General features: G+C 37.8%; 1 protein-coding gene across 2 annotated transcripts in view; it reads right to left on the bottom strand.

The window, feature by feature from the left end:
• Positions 1-21,447, bottom strand: part of LRRC28 (leucine rich repeat containing 28) — a 75,700-nt gene that overhangs the window by 45,534 nt on the left and 8,719 nt on the right. For both annotated transcript variants that reach the window (XM_016154943.2, XM_016154944.2), the window contains exons 3-5: positions 19,161-19,201; positions 15,019-15,056; positions 14,282-14,419 (exon numbers count right to left, since the gene is read on the bottom strand). In XM_016154943.2, coding sequence (XP_016010429.1) covers positions 14,282-14,419; positions 15,019-15,056; positions 19,161-19,201 — 217 coding nt within the window. The remainder of the gene's footprint in view (positions 1-14,281; positions 14,420-15,018; positions 15,057-19,160; positions 19,202-21,447) is intronic.

Below are 21,447 nucleotides of genomic sequence, written 5' to 3'. Positions count from 1 at the left end.
ATGAGCCATCCTTCAGGAAAATGTTAAGGATACCAAAAAGATTTCTCAGACTGTGCTTGAGGCAAGAACAATTAGCTAACAAATGACAAATGACAAATAAAAGGCTTCCACCTTCTCCCGTAAGGGGGATGATGTTCAAACGCCCTAGAGAGAAACTTAAAAAAATAAGTGTCAGGCTAGGTAAGGGGCTGAGACTGCCACCCTTTAGAGAAGCCATGTCCCCAGGGAAAGAGCATGTCAAGATACAGGAAGAAGATAAAAAAGCACATTTTCAGTGTCTTTGTTGGTAACTACGGACACAGGCCCCTGTCCACTAACTTTAGCGCCGAGGCTGAGAAGACATTGTCGGAAAATGTATGATAAAAACAAGGGCCCTGCAGCTCCATGAGCCCCTTCGACATTTTAAATAGTTAATTAAATAAGTGTCTGGAGAATATTTAATAAGAGTGGGGACCTCGAGAACTGTGAAGACCTTGGTGATGTCTCTCCACAGAAAACAAGCATGACACTAGACAAAACGGTTAAAAAGCAACTATTTCAAGGCTCTGGAAATCAATCAATGGCAGACAATAAATTCAGAAATGTTTATTTTTGAAAACCTGTTAAAGCTTCATTCAAGAAGAGTGGGGGTCCACAGCCTTTTCTCACTTGGGGTGGCTCCTCTCCCATCCTACCCACAAGCTCAAACTCAAGAATGTTAGTTTACCACGGCAGGGTGGACTATGAAAGCCAGTAGCCTGGCAGTCGGAGAGGGCCTTGATTTGGGACATGGGACCAAAAAAAAAGCCCATAGCATTTTTAGCCTAAAGTGGCAAACTCTATAAGAAAAGAATGAGGAAAATATGCGACATCTGCTTTGCTGGCCTGGGATTGCAGACCCCGTTGGAATGAATGGTTAAACAGCCATTAATTTAATTGGGAGATTCTGGAGATGAGAGAGCAAATTAAGTGCTAGAGATGCTCTCCACGAATCCTTAGACAACTGGGAAACTGTGTATGCGCAGGGAGGACCCAAGAGTCTGTATAAAGTAAAAGCAAAAGCAGATGTGATAACTCACTCCCTCTGCCTACACCCCACAAGCCAAACGCAGGAGGCAGAAGCTTTACATGCTTGAAGCATTTGAGCAAAACTCTTTTCATATCAATGGCTACCCCTAAGCTATACAGACACAGTGGCCATCCCTAGGGACCCAGGTCAATAAATACAAATAAGACTGAAATTTGAGCAGAGCCATCGGAGGCGACACACCATGGCGAAAAAGATTCTACGATACGAATCCCAGAAAGTAACAAAACTTAAATAAATCAAAACGACTCTCAGTAAAATAAATCCATGTCTGAAGTTTGCTGTATTATCTAGATTTTCTAGTTTTCAACAACAATGAAAAAAACACACAACATGCAAAGAAATAGCAAAGTGTGACCCATAACTGGGAGGGGAAAAAAATGAAAAAGCAGTCAACAGAAACTAACTCTGAATGGGTCCAGATGTTGAATTTGGCAAAGATTTCAAAGCAGCTGTTATAAATGTGCTTAAAGAAGCAAAGGAAACTATGTCAAAAATTAAAGAAAAATATGATGACAATGACTCAATCAAGAGAGAATCTAAATTAAAAAATACAAGCCATAAAAAAAAGCCAAAAAAACAATTCTAAAGTTGAAAATACAATAATTTCACTAGCTGGCAGAGGAAAGAATCAATAGAAATGATCAACTTTAAAGAGAGAAAAAAGAAAAGAGAAAAAGAACAGAGCCTCAGAGACCTGTGGGATACCATCATATGTATATTGGGAGTTCCAGAAGAAAAAACAGAAAGCGGCAGAAAAAAAAAATACGTGAAAAGTATGGCTGAAGATGTCCCACATTTGGTGAAAAACATTAATCTACAGATCCAAGAAGTTCAATAAAGGCCAAGTAGGAAAAACACAAAGAGATCCACACCTGGACGCATCATAATCAAACTACTGAAAGATAAATAATAACAGAAAATCTTGAAAGCCGCAAACAAAAAATAACTCACACATAGAGAACAATACAATCAAAAGTTGACTTCTCGTCAGAAACCAAAGAAGTCAGAAGACACTGAAAGACATAGTTAAAACGCTGAAAGAAAAAAAAGTTAATTAAAAATTACATATCCAGAAAAACTATCCTTCAAAAATAAAGTCAAAATAAAGACATTCCCAGATGAACAAGAAATGAGAAAATCAGTGTCTGGCAGACCTGCCCCATGAGAAATGTTAAAGGAAGTCTATAGGGCTGAAAGAAAATAACACCAAATGGTAACTCGAATTGACAAGAAGGAATCAAGTTCTTTTAAATGTATTGCGACTTCGAGTCGCTTACAACAGAAACCTCCCCTCTGCCCGTCTTAGTCGGAACCTTGTTAGAATGAGGAAAAGAAAGGAAAGGCCAATGGCAGAGGGACTATGAGTCCGTCTCTGTGGGATGTGGCTTTGATGAGCACTGGATTAAGCTGGGAGGCAGAAGGAAAAGATGAGGAAGGCAACCGGATGCTAGGACCAGGCATCTGCCCTGTGTAAAAAAGCTGAGGGACGGACCATTTTAACAACTGCCTATTATACAATGGGAAGCCTATGAAATCTGACAGCTTGAGTTTATAGTAAATCCATTTTGTTCCATGTTGTGACTCATGCTGCTTGCTTTGCTGTGACTTAGAGCATCCACACTGTACGTCCTACCAATGTTGTCCCCAGTGATAAAACTGATTGTTCAAAGAGCATCAGGGTGGACAGCTGGCCCTGATTTGACAATGAAAGGCGGAGTCTAGAAGAAATACATAAAGGTCTGAAGGAGAAAAGAAGTGGGCCTTAAACTCTTCCCCAAATTCAGAGGCAATGGACCTTACGATAAGGCTATTCCAGACAAGAAGCACCAGAGAGGAGAAGAGTCGGCAGACAAGAAAGCTGCCAGTGTTCAAACATTCACAAAAGCCACCGCTGCAAACCCACCCAGAGTACAGCGAGTGCCACGTGATGCAGGACACTAAGGAGAGCCACAAGAAAGGAGAGACCTCAGAGCCCAAGGCCACCCAGCCGAGTAGGTACCAGAGGCAGCATTGCAATACCGGGCTTCATTTCTCTCTCTCAGAGCTTTCTTTCATTTCTTCATACAGAAGAGGCATATTTCATATGTATATGATCAACTCTTACATCATGCTATTCTGAAATGTATTACGAATGCATAAAATAATTGAATAGTTAATTAATCGTGATGTATTATTCACTCACTAAAATTAGAGAAAGGGCTTTTTAAAAGTTTACAAAAATATGAAATTAAAAACACAAAAATGAAGGGTAATTTTGGAAGAGGAAACAGTCCATCATTTAGCGTGCATATGTGTTTAAACAAAAGTGACTTTTATTTAGGTGGCAGTGGGTTAGCTGAGTTCCTTTAAATAGCGCGGGACCTGCGAAGTGCAAAGCTCACGAAACATAATCTGTGTTTTCCGCAAAGCTCCGTCGGTCCATTTACTTAAGAAACCCATGCTTCCTGGCCAGGTGCCAGCACACCCAACCTGCCCAGCAGCGCATAGTTTTATTTCTGTTACTAAATTAGGAAAGCGAAGCCTGCAGTGTGAGGACCAACAGCCAAGAGAAAAGGCTCAGCATCATTGGTCGGCATGCCTTCTTAAAAAAGCGAGATCATTACAAGATTTTTCATTTTTAATTAGAGATTGCAAAGTAATTTAGTCTAATAAGGAGCAATACTAAGAAATAATTAAATGAAGACAAAGGGAGAAACACAAAAAGATTTAACAAACGTAGTCTTCTGAAGAGCCTTAATCATGATGTTGAAAATAAACTACTACCACTCAAGGCTTAATGTCACAATGACTGATAGTAAAATACTGCCATCTTTTTCTAAGCAGTGAGAAAGAAACAGGAAGTTATCACAATTTTTACAAAGATTTACTATCATACTTTATATAGAGCACTGTTTAGACAAACTTTAAGTGGAGCATTCAGAGAGACTTGAGTGGAGAAACACAAAAAAGGATTTCAAGAGAACAAGTTACTGTGTTTATTTTCAAAGTAATTTAAAAATGACATAAATATGTCAAAGGAAAAATACATAATTTTTCCTTTTCCAAATTGTAATTGCCCCTCACTAGTATGTCAAAAAGACTTAAAAAGACAGTAGTTGTTAATTAATATTCCTTAAAGTATTTTAAACATAACCCCAAAACTTTATTAAAAGCTAAAGCTTGAATCTTAAGGGTATTGGGAGAATTTTAGTTCTAGCAATATCTGAATGATATTTTTCTTATAAACATTTTGTTAATATTTATAAATTTTAAAGTAGTATTTATTTTAATTTTGTTCTAGAAAAGAATTTAAAAATTAAATACTTTGCTATAAAATCTATATTTTTATATGGGTGAAATGTATTTAAATACCAGAACTTAGAAATTATAGAAAAATTAAATAAAGCTTGAGTGCTGTAACAGGCCTTGACTTAAACATGACTTAAAAAAAAACATGACTTACACGACTTAAAAAAACATGGCTTAAAAAACATGATAAAAAAAAAGATGTTCATAATATTTACTTCTCAACATTTAGCAATTCAGAAATTCATTCATATTGATAAAGAAGCCAAGAGAGAACTCTTCCAGTAACCATACTAATTGTTTGGTATCCTTTCATTGAATTTCTTTATATGTATTTACGTGATCTCTATAGATCATTGAAATGCATTTAGGTGATCTGATGTGAGTCAAAATTCAGAGCCTTTATTGTCTTTATGCTCAACTCCCACCACCAAGATCTGGTCATCAGGTCCACAGGGGTTGGGCCAAGCAGAAACAGTTTCCGTCACTCCCAAGTCTGCTTACCCTTCGACTCTAGCCTACAGGAGTCACCATGCACACCACGTCAGCTGGCCCTGTACTACTGATAAGATGCACAACGCTGTGGAAGGCACGATAAAATCAGAGAAGCAAGCTTCGAGTCCCCCCAAGTTACAGAAATAAAAATAAAGGCAAGAAATGGGTTGAGGGATCAGAAATCACACCGAATAGTCTAACAATCCCCACAGATTACTTTGATCCAAGGTCTCCCAGAGCCTCATGGGTACCTTCCTATTGTTACCAAATATACATAAAATATGTATACAGATGGAATGCCCAAAATAGAGAAAAAATAAATTTTCTTTGATTGTAAAAAAAAAAAAAAATCAATTAAATTTGATGTTTTCAAAAGAAATATGAAAAAGAACAACGAAGTTGGAGGATTTACACAGCCTGACTGCAACATTTCCTATAAAGCTACAGTAATCAAGCTTATGGAGTGTTGCCATGAGGATAGGTGTACAGACGAACGAAACAGAACATTAGAAATAAACCCATGTGTTTATGGTCAGTCAACTGATTTTCAACAAAGGCACCAAGGTAGTCCAACAAAGAAAGGATAGTCGTTTCAACAGGTTGTGTTGGAATGAATGAATACCTCATAATACCCTAACCCGTACTTCACATCACACACAAGAATGACCTTGAAATGGATCATACTCATAAAACGTAATAGATAATTTTATATAAAATTTGTATGAGAAAACATCAGAGAAAAAATTCTGTGACCCTAGGTTTGGCAATGAGTTCTGTTTTTCAGATATTTAGTGAATTTCCCACTATATCTCTTCACATCTTCTTCCCTAAAGAGGAGTATTTTCTGTATTTGATACTGAGAAGAATGCATGGTTCAGAAAATACAACTTTTCTTCTTTTAGAAAAATGTTGATGGCTATTTTTATTTTAAGGTTTTTGCCCAATTTTCAAAGACTGGAAAAGTTTATAAATGAAATTTCAAAGTTTTAGCTCCATTTGTAACCAGATTTTATAATACATGATAGCATCAATAGTAAAGGCATTTTTTTTTGAGAAATCTGTTTTATCTAATCTGATATATACCAAGATAATTTTAAATAAAAATATGAATAAAAATCTATATGCTGCTATGAAGTTACTAACATATATTGGCTGCAGTATCAAGTTACTTTACTAATAAAGTACTAAGTACTACAAGGATACTAATAAAGTAACTTTGGGTCTCTAAGAGACCCTAAAAGAACAGGTTCCGAATAGGAGTTTAGAATTTTGGTAGACCATTTATTCATTTATTCAGTGGTCCTCTAGCAAGCTGAGGGGTGTGGACTGCTATATTTTATCCCTCTATCCATTAGCTGCCAAACTGGGTATCTTAATCACTGGGCACTCTGCGAGATCACTGACTACCAACGCACTCGATACTTTTTTCTCTATTCTCTCTGTTGGTCTCTTCCTTGGAAGAACACCATTTCAAACATTAGACAACAAAATATTATCAGCTCCTTTGAAGTCAGGGTCTAGATTTTGTTCACCTTTATCATCCCCACTTACTCTAGTACATAGCGTGGTACTCTGAAACAAAAAAAAAATTATTGTAGATAAAATGGTAAGTGCCCAGTTCATGAACATAAATCCGTAAAATAAGAGTCTATTTATATATTGCTGCCCTATATATGTAATATAACATAATATTATATTGTCATATAATGTAACATGTTATATAACATAACATTATATTATATAATGTTATATAATATATAACATAATGTTATATTTATTATAATTATATACGTGGCCTGGTGATACCAGTGGGGTACTCTGCCAGAGATTAATTATTTAGTCTTTTTTGGTGAAAAAAGTGCTAGCTAGCTGTTTTACTAGAACTGATGTTGAATCAGTGACAAACTGAGTGTCCCTGGGAAGGTAAATTACCCCTAAATTACTATGGCACCTGCTCCAGTAGGGTAAAATGGGGTGAAAAACCTTAATGATTTGGGGGCAGGAGGCACAATAAGACCCTTTGAGTTTTGAAGATGCAAAACGACAGATGCTCTATTCTCCTTTCGGGCTGATCGCTGAGGAGGCGGGCGCGACAGAAGAGGCAACAGTGAAACCAAGCCTGATCCAGAGATCCCGAGGCCACCCAGCGTTCGTAGACATTGCGACCCAGGGACGCAAACGCGGAGCATCTGGGACCAGTCTTGTACCTGCAGGGCTTGGCTCATCACCTCTGAAGGAGCGTTGCTGCCTCCGCTAACTGTCTGTCAGACTGTGCCCAGAAAGCCTCAACCAAGGGGGTGCCAAGCAAGCCAGAGAGCCCTCGGTCCTTCTATTTGCTGTGCAGGAAGAAGGCTGGTCTGCTCCTCCTACTTCCGCATTAGACCAGTGAGCACAGAGATATTAAATTTCATTTCCATAAAGCAATAGGAACGTGACTCAACGAAAAACAGACTTTGAGAAAAAAATAAATAAATAAACTTAACCATACTTGAAGCCTGAGTTTTAGGAACAGTTCACGCTTGTTATACGTAGTACATATTTCTGTGTTTGTGCATGCTTTCATCTGTTAAAGTACAAGATAGACTGCTTTAATGTTTTCAATTTGGGCTAAACAGTCTTCCTTTTTTGGTATGCAAAACAATTTTTCAAGGATAAAAGCATTTCGGAAAAAATAGGCTGATTTATATGCCAGATGTAAGCAAATCTTGTCTGACTCCTAGTTACATTTTGTTTGTTACCAAAACCTTCTCTCATGGGAGTTCACGGTTTATAGTAAATCACAAAAGCATTGGGCTTCTGTTGACTATCAGAGGTTAGCTGGTTTTTCTAACTCCTCTAATATCTACTGTCCTTTGTGGCCTTTACCAAGGGTGAATTACGAGATGTTTGGCAAATAGCTCTGCATGGATGGACATGTTTCTCTAACAATCCTTTATCTGTAACATTTCTCTTCATAACAGATTAAGTAATTTTACTTAATAAAATTTTAAAAAGCCTTTGGAAGAAAATGAGTTTATATGTGCTCTGTAACAAATAATATTATAGCTTTCATAGTGGATGTAGGAGTAGGCAATATGTAAATTTTTAAGTGGTATATAATTTATATATATTTATATATGAATACCTATATGAATGCAAGTAAGCAACCAGATGAGAAATCAAAGAACATGTAATAGAACTTCCACTTCCAGACATGACAGGTCAGTGACACCAGACCTGCGACCCACCAAGACACAATAAAACTACTCAAGAATATATTAGGCAACTGTTTTCAAGCAGTAAAGAAGAAACACAGAAACTTGATCCCTGAAGTGAGGGAAGCAGAAGAGGTGAGGCCCGTGGTAAACCAGGCCGTCTGCCAACGGGCACGGTCCAGGGCACGGCACGGGGAAGCGGAAGCCATGCAGAGCTCAACAGTCTCACGGGGCAGAAGAGCCAGACAGCAGATGGACATGCGTACATGGAACGGCTGGAAAACGCAGGACAGGGAGCCAAAGAGGAAAAAGCTGTGAGAGGGTGAGGAGGGGCTTAATAAATAGCGTTTTGGAAAGTGCAGAAGAAATCCGTGGAGCAGAAGACACATCAACAGGTATCACCCAACTTTTAGATCAGGAGAGAAAAAAGATGAAAAAGAATAAAGCCTCGGTGACCTGTGAAACAATATCAAATGACCTAATGTTTGTAACTGGAGTTCTGGAAAGAGAAAAAATAGGGCAAAAAATTACTTAAAGAAATATTGACAGAAACTTCCCAATTTGGGAATCAAGAAAACCCAAAGAAGGATTAACATTTTTAAAATCCTAAACTGCGGCACATCATAACCAAATTGATTAACTCCAAAGATAAAGAGAAAATCTTTACCATGGCCATATAAAAAGACATTACGTACAGAGTGCTAGGCATACAAATTACAGCTGACTTCTCATCAGAAACGATGGGGTCAGAAGACAATGGAAGGTCATTTTAAAAGTGCTAAAAAAAAGAATCCTGTCAATCTAGAATTCTATATTCAGAGAAAACACTCTTCAAAAATAAAGACATTTTTGCATAAAGAAACACTCCAATAGTTCATTGCCAGGAGACCTGCATCACAAGAAATAACTACTAGTAGAAAGAGAAATGATGCCAAATAGGAAATATATCTGCAGGAAAGAATGAAGAGTGCAGGAAACGGTAAATTCGTGGGTAAATACAAAGAATATCTTTTTCATTATCCAGATTTCCTTTGGAGAAAATTGACTGTTGCAAAATAAACATTTTAGAGTATAGAGATACAGAGAAATATATGATACAATAACAAAGGAAGAAGGATAAAAGCAAATGTATTATTGGAAGCTTCTTATAATTTACATCAACGGGTATAACAGCCTAAGTGAACTGTAATAAGGGTGTACTTTGTCAACCCTAAAAGAAAAGCCAGTAGAGGAATGAAATGGAATGCTAAAACATATTTCAGTCATCCAAAAGAAAGGACAAAGGCGATAAAGAGGAACAAAAACTAAGTCTCAGTAGCTGGTAGGGGAGAAGTGACTTCTAATTAGAAAATATAAAGTCAAAAGGGATCGTCACTCACACCCTCACTACTAAAAGAAGCTGGATAAACTGCATCATTAGAATTTTAAAACTCGTCAGAGGCTGAGGAGACCGAGATCAACTCCAGAAAGTGGCAAGCCGTTTTAAAAGAGAAGGGATTCCCAGCCGCTCTCACCCGCGACTGAAACAGGACAAGATTCTGCTCCAGACAAGGGCTAATGAGAAACCTTTCTGCTTGCAATAGTCCTTTTTCTTCTCGTGGCTTCTTATCCCCATTCGCCTGTGCAAATCCAGTCCTTTCCCCCTCCCCATTTCATGTTTTTATTGTCACTAATTTCCCCTTTTTGTGCTGTGTATTTGTTTCAAACTGCAAAAACTATACTTAAAAAAAAAAATGCTTTCTCCCTTTAACCTATGTTATAATTGTTTAATACTCTATTCTGAAATAGAGTTTGCAGTATCCTGCTTCTGTCTGTCTGTCAGTCATCTTAACCTTTTTGTTTCGGGGAGAAGAGCTCCTTTTAACATTTCTTATAATGCAGGTCTTGTGGTGGTAAATTTCCCTCAGCGTTTGTCTGTCTAGTAAAGCCTTTACTTATGTGATGTTATGAAACAAGTTTACCCCAATAAATTCAATTTAATTTTAAAAAGAGAGAGAAACCAGTCTGACTGGTTTCAAAGTTCTTAAACCATAACTTCAATAATTTTAGCCAGAAGATGTTTTTGTGGGGGAGGGGATGATTACTTATTCGCCTTGGATCCGAGTTAGACTCATGCTATCTTTCATACTGGGATCCACGGACCAAGCCAGGAAGATCTGCAAACAGGTGCACCAAGCATCTTTCTTCAGCCTGTGCTGCTTGATGTCTCTTGGAGCTTGTTGCAGCTCCACACGTTCAAGTTCAGTGTTCTGCGGCCAGTGTTCCACGGCTAGGGTCTCTATCCCCGTGGCTGAGGCTTTATGAAACTACAGAGGCCAGCTGCCCCGTCCACATGCGCACACGTGCAGCGTGCCAGAGGACTAGATAATTAACACCCACCCTCCCACCCAGGCAACTCTCAACCAACAGTCTTGGGGAGTTGACGTTTAAACACTTTTTCTCTCTCAGCATTTGAGTGGGATGATGCTGAGGGACGTGTTTTACACAAGATCAGGTTCTAGCTGCCCATTGGGGTGGCTGGTGTAGGAGGCCAGAGCACGCAATCCCAAAAGATGCCACTCTGGCTTATTGATTATTCTGAGTTAAAGGCACCAAAAAGCAGCAGATGCAAGAAGGGCATTCTGACCTTCCTTTTTCTTCCTGAAGGCAGGAGATAAAACTCCCACGCGAGAGGCACATTCCCTGCACCAGGAGGAAAGCATTCTTAGCACCAGAGACGGGAGTCAAGGGCGAGGAAAATCTGAGCAAACAAACCTTGTTAAACTGACCTTTATCTTTTCCACAATTAACTGCCCTGGCCCAACCCCTTCTGTCTTGCCACCATTTCCTGCTCTTTGTCCAATCTATAAGCATTCAGCTCTAACTGCTTCTTTGGGTCTTCGTTTTCCTTAGGAAGACTCACGTGGACATGTAAACATTACTAAATAAAGTCTGTGTACTTTTCTCCTGTTAATCTGTCTCATGTCAATTTTCTTAGGCCCAGCTGGAGACCCTGAGAGGGCAGAAGAGAAATTTTATGTCTGCTGCACCGGCTTAATAACATACTCTTTACGGGCTGTCCTTACAGTCCCACAGCCTGTCACCGCTCCACGCCAGTGTTCTCTGCACCTCCCCAAAACTACTTGCACTCAGACAAAAATAAAAAAAAAAAAGACATCTAATGGAAAGAAGAGTGCAAAGTATATTGGAAACGACAACAACAAGAAAACAGGTGACAGAACGAACCACGTTGTAGACGTATTCCTGATCATTCCATATAGCTAAACCTGAAATTTCAAAGTGATAGACTTAAGTAAATAGGAAAGTTCAATATCAAATTCGTCCTAGTTAAGCCTTCGGGGCAGCTATGGTACATGGTGCTCTGCTGGTGGCAATTCTGAGCCAGCTGCGGCGCAAGCCCGTGGGCCTTAACAACGAAGCCAGTGACTGGGAGAGCAAAGAAAGCTCAGAAAGTCTCTGCCTCCCTCTTCTCTCTGTGCGTCTGCTTCACCCTTCTCTCATTTTCTGTTTCCCCGTCCTACAAGGCTGCTACCAGCACCTCGTGAGATTACACAGCACTGGGCAGCGGCCCGAAGAAGGAGAGGTGGATTTTCTTTTTCTGTCTCCTCTGCTCTTTCTTTTTTCTCCCCTACCAGCTCTGCCAAAATTCCCAGGGAAAAAAAATTGGTCCTGCTTGGGTCAGGTACTTATTCCAGGACCACTCAAATGTGGAGAGAAAGAAATGTCCCATGGTAGAAGAATGGCAGTACCCTGCGAGCCAGTAGAATGGGGGAAAGGGAACTCCCAAAGAATGAATACTGGTAAGCAACTCCATAGAATCAACCGTGCGTGAGTCATTGATCTGTTTGAGAAACTGATGAAAACACTGGACCTTCGTTACAGCAATATGTCCGTACTGACAAACACCAAAATGCATACAATTGATGGCATTCCTGAAACCCTTACAATTCATTTTAAGATCCTAAATTTAAACCTCTTGATTGCCATCTAGATATTTCTAATGTTTCAAATTTTTCAGCTATTAGTCTAAAATTTAAGTTTTAAATACTGAATATGGAATTACATTAAAAGCTTTTCAACTACAATAAGTACACAAAATAAAATGTTAATTCTTTCAAGGATATACAATACGTAAAAAGTCTATATACACAATGGTATGGATTAGGCAGAAGGGATGATCAATCGATCGCCTATCAACCAATATTCACTGTCATCAGATGGAAACAACATGGCAGTCCCTCACAGTTTTTTTACTATAGTTAAAATACTTTTCAATATTACATGCCCAAACATGATCAAACATTTGAGATGTACCTAGCCCCTCAATCATAAAGATCATAACGTATGTACATATGTTACGTACATCTCATAAAGAGATGTGCAAAGTGATTCAAATAATTAGGAAGACCTAGTCCACTGCTACACATATGGCCTGGAAAGAAAAAAACCCATACGTGGCTCAATCAAAAGTTTCCATTCAAAATACGCTGCTATCACTGCCTATAATTTTACTCGAAACGGGCAAAATCAAACATGGCCGAGAAAAATAGGCTAGGGAAATAAAATCAGAAGTAAATACCTCGGATCTATTACGCAACAGGTGAGATATAAAGGAAACATTATATGAGAGTGGTCAGGAACCCCGCGCCCTGCACTGGTCGGCAGGAAGCAGTTAAGGGCATTAGTCGGACATCCTTAACCTCCGAGAGTCTATAATGGAAGGAAATGGCCACATTCTACCACAAATGTTCTTGCATTACAGGAAAAGAGAATAACAGAACACAAAGAACAATGGTTTAACAGGGAACTCTATTTCTCATGTTTCTTACACATATATAAAAAGGGCTTACAGATACAGTATTATACCTATGCATTTTGATTCTATACTATACCTTTGTAAGTTTCATATATGAAAATATGAAAACTTGAAGTACTATTTTAATGATATATTTTCTAGATAATCTCCAAAAGAGAATCCAATTTTCTGAATAACTGAATATAGAAGCCCTATAAAGCCAAAATGATGAAACACCATTAAGCTTAATTACATACAATAAACTCTAAAGGAAAGATAACCATATAGAAAACTTTTATATTAACAGTTGGAAAAAGAAATTATATGAGATTAAAAAATTATTTCTTAAAGAGTCACTGCTATACTAGTACCATTTTTCATAATGATATTGAACATATTTATATGTAGACCAGAACGTAAAGTCAAAAAATTAATTGGTTATTATGCGTTTATCAAGAAATTTCTGTACTTGAAAAACTTTGGAGAAAGTATTTTTTAAATCATAAAGAAATATTATAGACTCTTTCATTCATGGATTTAACATGAATAGTTTTTCACATTGTCACGTGACCATGAATTTCCATGACAGGTAGTAATTTGTCATTTTGGTTGGGTCACACACACTTGGATACACTAAAAGTCTGGTTGGTGTTCCTAAAAGAGTTATTAAATAGAAATAATCCTCGCCAATGTGACATCTGTATTTTTCTCTGCTCATTCCTGAATGCAGAGTAACTTTCATAGAGTAATTGAAATACAAGTTTTTAAAAATTTTAAAATCATACATCATTTTTAAATATGGGAAATGACATACGACAGTGGAGTCTGCAAATGCGTGGATTCACAGAGGACGGTCTCAGGGCTTCCCTCGTAAGACAGAGGGTTTAATGGCAGCCCAGGAGGATGCAGGATCTGGCCGCCATCTACGTCACGATCTAACAGAATGTTCAGCCGGCAGAACTGACTACTAATTAGGACCAAATTTAAATTCTGCTATTAAATTCTAGTATGATTTCTCATTAAATCAAGTTAATGTACATCGATCATCTCACTAGAGAATGAGGGAAAACCCTGTATGTTATCTGCCTTTTGGACACTAAAATAATTACATCATACAAAGTTCATCTAAATCCTTTGATGTGAAATTTAGAACTAAACTTAAGAACTGAAAAAGCATTGTACAAATATTGCACCAGAGCAGTGATCTAAATTGTGGTAATTATAGGTCAGAAATGGAAATGCCTCCTTCTTAGGTTTGTTGCAGGGAAAAGTCTTTGTCACATTTCCCTCACATTTCTTAGTTTCATCTTCAAACAAATGGACAATCGAATACTTACAAACATATCCAAGGTCCACTGCCTAGACACACCATGATACATATGAATAAAAACCAATCTGTGATAGACAAGAAACTATTTATTGTGTGCGACAGACTATGATTACCTGGAGGTAGGAATTGCAGTTGGTTGTTAGCTAATCGAAGATGACGTAAAGCTCTCAGACGACCAATTTCTGGGCAAACAATTTCTAAGGCATTGTCACTAAGGTCCAAACACTGGAGTTTAACAAGGGACCCAATGGCTTCAAAGAGAAAAGAAGGGTAAAGGCAAAATCAATTCGACCCAAGTGTTATGTCAAATCTTTAATGCAAGTACACCAAGTTAAAATACTTCTATACATAATACATCACGGGGGCTCACAAAATAATAAAAACAGAGATCAAACTATGGAATTTTTCAATTTTATGAAAGTGACAAGACTTCTAACTAAATAAAAACTATAACTTAAAATAGAGCAAAACAAGAATTTTAAAACGATGTGAAATATTGCTTGAATAATTTATGAAACCATATACAAGGTACTTTTTAATTTAACCAAAATTCTTAACTGGTTTTACTGAATTTAGAACTACTTCTATTATTTACTCAATAACAATATATCTAATAATAATTTACCTAATCATTAAAACCATTTTAGACTTATTTAATCATAATTCTTAACCGGACTTACTAATTAGGGAGAAAAAGCTTTGAAAATAATAAAATAAAGATAGTTTATAATTAAAATTCACTAATACACCAACCAAAATAAGGTTAAAGAGACTATATGTTCCACTATCATAAAGGAAAGCTTAAACTATAGTGTCTCTTAACTAAAAAATTGGAAGTTCACTTACTTACCTTCTGGAACTACAACTATGTTATTTGAGTGTAGGTACCTGGGGGAAAAGACCAAAAAAAAAAAAAGATGTTATCATTCAGAACTTTTGATACACAATCGGTATGTAAAATACTCACTTAGAAATTACATCAAATATAAAGGGATCAAACTTTCACACTCTAAGTGTGTAACACAAAACACATGGTCCTTACAGATCACTAATGATACTCTGAAGATAATATTTTATGCTGTAGTTGCAAATATTAAAACCATTTATGGATTTAGTTACTATTTTAAAATAAAAGAATGCATAATAGAAAAATTATGAGGTATTTTTTTCTACCTCATAAAACAAATTACTAGTTTCTCTACTCCATTTTAAATTACTCGGATTTTCAAAAATGTAGTTATGAAGAAAAATCGACAGTGATTGTGTAAAAGAAAATGAAACTTTTAGTTTCTAAAGGAGAACTTCACAAAATAATCAAACTGAAGATACTGCCAGGTGGCATGCTCACTGAGAAACAAGACTTCTCTGAAGAGACTAAAAACTCGCCTTTAAGGGTAGCTGTAGAAATACTCAGCTGTCGAGGTACAGAATTTATTTCACAGCAAAAGGAATTTCATAATCAGGAATCGCATTCTTTTCTTTAAATAAAGTTACCAGGGCTGACAAGTTCAGGCAAGCCTAAGTAAATAACACTTTTCTCAACGAAATATCTTTAGCGCCCTCTGGTGGCGATTTCAAGCGATCAGAAGCAGCCAACTATTCAGAGCAAAACAAGAGAGACCACTGGAGATATCATAGGTGGTAATTTTTAAAGATAAATTTATATCATTGATTTTGAGAAAACTAGATTTTGATAAACTTTATTTTCAAATATATCACTTCATTTATTATAACTCATAAATCAATTTTCATAAAGCATTTTAAAATAGAATTTTGGAATTTTCTTCTACATTTTAAAGTCTATCATCAAATGTTAAAATGCCAATGACACAGAATAAGAAAGACAGAAAATCGATAAAGTTAAGAAGCTTGTTCTATGCTGGATTAAATAAATTTTGCAATAGGTATTAACCTGCTGGGTCTAATGTAATCTAGACAATTACACCGTTCAATGATATTTTATCCCTTGCTTTATGTATACGAAATAATTCCACATTTTAAAATCAATACTCCTTAAACTACTTTATTAGGTGACTCAACTCTTTGTGCCAAAACACTAAATGTTGTTAAAAGAGACAACGAGCCTGAAATGGAGTCACTTGTGCTAAGCCTGCGACGCCAAAGCCACACTGAGACTCACTGCCTGACCTGACTGCAGTTTCAGCCTCTTCCAGGAATACGACCTTGACCAGTCTGGAATTTCCTGGGCAACACTAGTGAGGTGATCTGCCTACAGACCCCCCAGAGGAAAGTCGCCTTGCTTGGGACAATCCAAACTTTGCTAATAACTTCCTCGTCCCACCCTGTTCCTACCTGTCAAAGCCTTTCCTTTTCTGCAGCTCTTTCTAGCTGCTTTCTGTTTGCCTGATTTGTGAACTTCTTAATAAAGCAATTTTAGCTTTAAATTTACTCAGCAGAATTTTGTTTTTGAACAATGTAAATAAGCTCACACACACACACACACACGCACACATGGATGTACACATTTGCATATTACACAAAAGCCAGAGTGCCTAGACACCAACATGAAGAAAAATCTGATTTTTAAAATTCCCCAAAATATTAGCCTAAAGTTCCACCTATAAAAAAAGGACCTGAAAATGTCCAAATCAAAATAAGAACTAAACTATTCGCTATTATGATTGCAATCAAAGTGTATTTTTTTAACCCATGAAATTTATCTACATTATAATGAAGGTGCAGTATACAGTAGCACAGAATGTTCCCAATGCTGCCTACATCTTAGAATCATGAGTGGCCCTGAAAATATTGGAGTCCAACGCCATCCCGCACCGAGGGAAACCCTGTCTCAACTCGAGTTATTCTGATGTGCAAGTGATGAAGAACCATCAGTGTGAGAGCGCAGCGGAAAGCAGACGGCCAGCGCCCGGACAGCCACGGGTCCGGGGGGAATGACTCAATCTCTCACTTTCTTCATCGACAGAAGCAGATGGTAATGGCACCAACTATAACATATAGGGATAGCATGAGGATCCGATGAATCAATAATGCAAAGCTCTCAGAACAGAGTCCAGCGAATGCTGCTTTCATTGTTGCTATAATTATCATCCTCATGAGTCACTGGTAATCATAAGCTTGGCAATTTCTTTTCACTTAATTTTTGTAAGTCCAGAGTAGCTGAAATGTTGGGATTTCAATGTAACTAGTTTTCATCAAGTTCTTCTACTCATAGAATACAGGAATTCTCATTCAATGATGGTGGGTAGACATGATAGAGTACAGCCACTTTGGGAAATGGTATGGCAGGTTTTAAAACAAAATAAAAACTAAATATAGACATAACTTAATAGAAATATGCCAATGTCAGTTTCTTAGCTGTGACAAATGTACCATGGAGTTAGATGTTAGCATTGGGAGAAACTGGTTGAGAGGTATACTGGAACTCTGTGTGCCATTTTTACAACCTTTTTGTTAATATAAAATTGCTCCAAATAATTTTGTTGTTAAATTTTCCTTAAAAATTAAAGGAACAGGACTTTCACTTACAGCCATTATGGAATAACAGGGACCAGATTCACCCGATTATTATAAAAGCAACCAGAAAACTGGATTGAACATATAAAATGATTATTTTTGAATAATGACAATAGGCAACCAGGACGGCGTTCCCTGAAAGAAAGTTAACAAGGGAGGTGAGCCCTACGATCTCCTCAGCTTCCTGGCTGGAGGCCAACTGTGGCCTGTGGAGCAGGAATGGGACCCAAACAAAGTATGGAAGTCTCACTGAGACATGGAGACAAATGTCGGAGTACAAGGAAGGGTTCTGGAGGAGAAACTGCTACCAAAATAACCCCCCAAAAATTGAAATAAGGGATTATTTGATTTTAGCTGAATTCTAAAATGCACTTAATGCAAAACAAAACAAAACAAAACAAAACAAAAAACAACAACAACAACAACTGAAAAGCTATCAGCTAGACGACCCACAGAGCTCACACGGAGCTAGACAAGTTCTGAGCAGCAAGGGCCCCAAGTCCTTGATGGTCGCTTGGGGCATCGAACAGAGGCCCCAGAAAGGCCAGGCCTCTGAAATAGGCTACACTTCCCTGGAGGAGCAATCACTCTACACCTGTCCTAATCAAGTGTAAAGTCAGGCCATGAAAGCGCGGAGAACCACATGCTAGAACAACAGCCAAAAGGACAACAAAGTCTAGACCCTAAACAATGTAAAACGCATAAGGTCCGGCAGCCAATCAGAAAGATGCACCAAGAATCAGGAAAAACAAGCCCATACAAACAGACCCTGCAGGACAGAGATGACGGAATTAGCAAACGAGGACATTAGGACAGCTATAATAACCATAGTCAAGGATGTAAAGGTAAACATGAACATTGTGAGAGAAATGGTAGGGTGTAATGAAACAGAACTTCTACAGATCAAAAACGTAACCAACAAAGTGAAAAACTTCACTCGGTGGTATTAATAGCAGAATGAACACTGAAAAAGGAAATATTACTGACCCTGAAGACAGAGAAATACAATTCACCCAAACTGAAGCACACAGAAACACTTAAAGCTGATGCACTAAAAAACGAAGGTGTAAACATATTTAGCATTACGGAGGTAATCATCAAAATAACTAAATCAAATGAAGGATGGAAGAGACAGGGAAGGAGGATTTTACTCTATGTTTTAAATCTTTTACATTGTATGACTGTTTATATTAAGTTTCACATATAGTAGTAGTAACAACGATAATTAAATTTCCCAATTGCGTGGCTTAGCCAGGATTCTGTGACAGAGATGCTGTGCCTACATACCTTTCATCGTCTTCATTACCTTGAGGTGAAATATTTAAAACGCAAATTTAAATGGCAAAATACTTTGGGGTTAGCAGAATGACAGGTCTACCTAGATAAGCACCATGATCACAATATCAAAAATAATAAATGTTAAAATTATTTGTCCTACTATTTCAAATAACTTAAAATAATTTTTATGTTTTCCAAAAAATAAACAAACACACTCACAGTTCCACAAGGTTTGGAAGCTTCTGAGCAAGGTTTTCTGGCTGAAAATTAAAAACTCAGAGTTAAATTTTATTTTTGAAAACTGTATAAACATCTCTAAATAGCTTAAACACAAAGTATTACCTTTTTGAGGGCTGTACATTTTGGGTTAACGTGAAAATCATACACTGGCAGTCTTATTTATGCTTACATAGACTATACTACGATTTAAACTTATTCATTTGAATGCTTCAAATCAATGTCCGCTGCAGAAGCAAGAAATCTTGTATTACACATTCATGGAAAAAATAAATATGTTCTTAGCAGACACAGACAGAGAAAATAATGTCATGTGACGCCAGAGCCTTAGATTGGAGTGACATGGCTGCAAAGCCAGGTATGCCGCTGGCTACCCCCAGGAGCTAGGAGAAAGGACAGACTCTCCCTCAGAGCCCTGAGAAGGAACTAGGCCCTGCCCACACCCCGAACTGGAATTCTGGCCTCCAAAAATGTGAGAGAACACACTTCTGTTATTTTAAGCCTCCCAGCCTGTGTGATTTGTTATAGCAGCCCTAGAAACTAATAGCACCCCGACAAGCTCCCAAACGGTGCTCTTCAGAAGAAAGTAAGAGAGATCCCTGGGGGACAGAAAGCAAGACCTAAGCTCAGAATAAACAGAGTAAGCTGGAGCTCAGGTGATCCAAGGGAGTGTCGGACAGGCCACAGGCCCTGAGTTTGGATCAGGAGTATGATATGGCAGGGACAGGAAATGGGCCATTGGGAGGACAGGAAGGGAGGGGTCTAGGTCCCTCACACAGAGTCAGAGTCTTGAAAGGATCAGCTCTTCCACGAAAAGAAAAATTCTACTCAGAGATTGAGAGTAAGCTTCCCTCTGCTGGAGGCACTGGGTAAGAGGCAAGGGCTCCATAATTAACACACACGCGTGCACACACACGACTTTAAATTTACAGAAACAAAAAGATATGCGTCATTAAGACTGCGGAGGCACACTGAGTCAGGAATAATTTGTTTAAAAAATTCTACATTCAAGCATACTATAGGATAAGCTAGATATCAATAACAAATAACCAGGAATGGCTTTTTATAAGAAATTAAATCTCACCAGAGTCCTAAAAGAGAGATATAAATGATCAGAAGTGCCTTGGACCTAGGAGGGTAGCTCAGGTTAGCTTTGTAGGCATAAGAAGAAAGAAATGAAGGAGAAGGAGGGAGGGACGGAGAAAGAGGGAGAGGAAGAGGGAGAGAGAGAGAAGTGTAGGTTCGTTTGGGAAGTTGCAAATATAATCTATTCTGCTGTAACTCTCTAAGGGTCCTCTTGAAGAAATCTTTTATTTTCAAAAATCCTCTTACAAAAACAATTGTGTCAATAGAAAAAAAACGAAAGAGTTAGGGACTAGAAAGTTTGATTTGTAACAGAGTAATTTTTCATTCAGAAACTTAGTAACAGCGATTGTCATTAGGAAAAGGACTCAGTTGCTGTTCTCCGTCTTTTGTATCATTTGTATTTTTAACAAGGAGCATGCATGTCTTTTACAATTGAAAAGAATTTAAAAATGTGGTAGGCACAGCATAAAGTGCTACATAATTGAGTAATCAATCACATTATATCCAATTTTGGTTTTAAACACTAGATAAGACAAATGCCATTCATTAGTGTGGTTATTTCCAGGCCATAGTGTATGAAGGTTTGTACTTATTTTGCAGAGTGGCAAGGGAGAGATCCTTTAAGGGCTTCTATTTTATATTAAGGAAAAACTTTTTTTTTTTTTAAAATCCTGAACACAACGGAAATCCACCAGGTTATTTTAAACAAGGCGATGACATTATTGATTTCATACTGGAATTCTGATGTGTGAAAATACTTAACGACAGTTTCCCAGGCTACTCACATTCACACATTCTGCCCTTTCAGGAAAACCAAACGGGACTGAATGTGAACACTGTGACGAAGTCGAAAAGGCAGTTATCGGGAACCCAAATTTGATAAAACCACTCCTAGCTTTCAAATACTGAACACGTGATTCCCTTCCTCCCCATGTTTTGCTATCAACATATGCGGCGAGGTCCTTCAAGAGAAACCTTCCCTGGGATGTTTCTCTTGGATCTGCCCAAATCCTCAAAATGTTTCTTTTAGTATCTCTATCTTCCCTAGTTAGCAGAATACTCGCTCCCATTTATGGGCATACGAAGTACCCTAGAGAAACTGGACAGCTGCGGGGTGGCGTGGGGAGGATCTCGGAGAGACTTAACGATGGCCATTCCTCTAAAAAGGAAAGATGGTCTGGAC

The sequence above is a fragment of the Rousettus aegyptiacus genome, unplaced genomic scaffold, assembly GCF_014176215.1.
Source record: "Rousettus aegyptiacus isolate mRouAeg1 unplaced genomic scaffold, mRouAeg1.p scaffold_m13_p_14, whole genome shotgun sequence".
Lineage (NCBI taxonomy): Eukaryota > Metazoa > Chordata > Mammalia > Chiroptera > Pteropodidae > Rousettus > Rousettus aegyptiacus.
The sequence above is the reverse complement of the archived record's forward strand: the minus strand, read 5'-3'. Positions and strand labels throughout refer to the sequence as shown.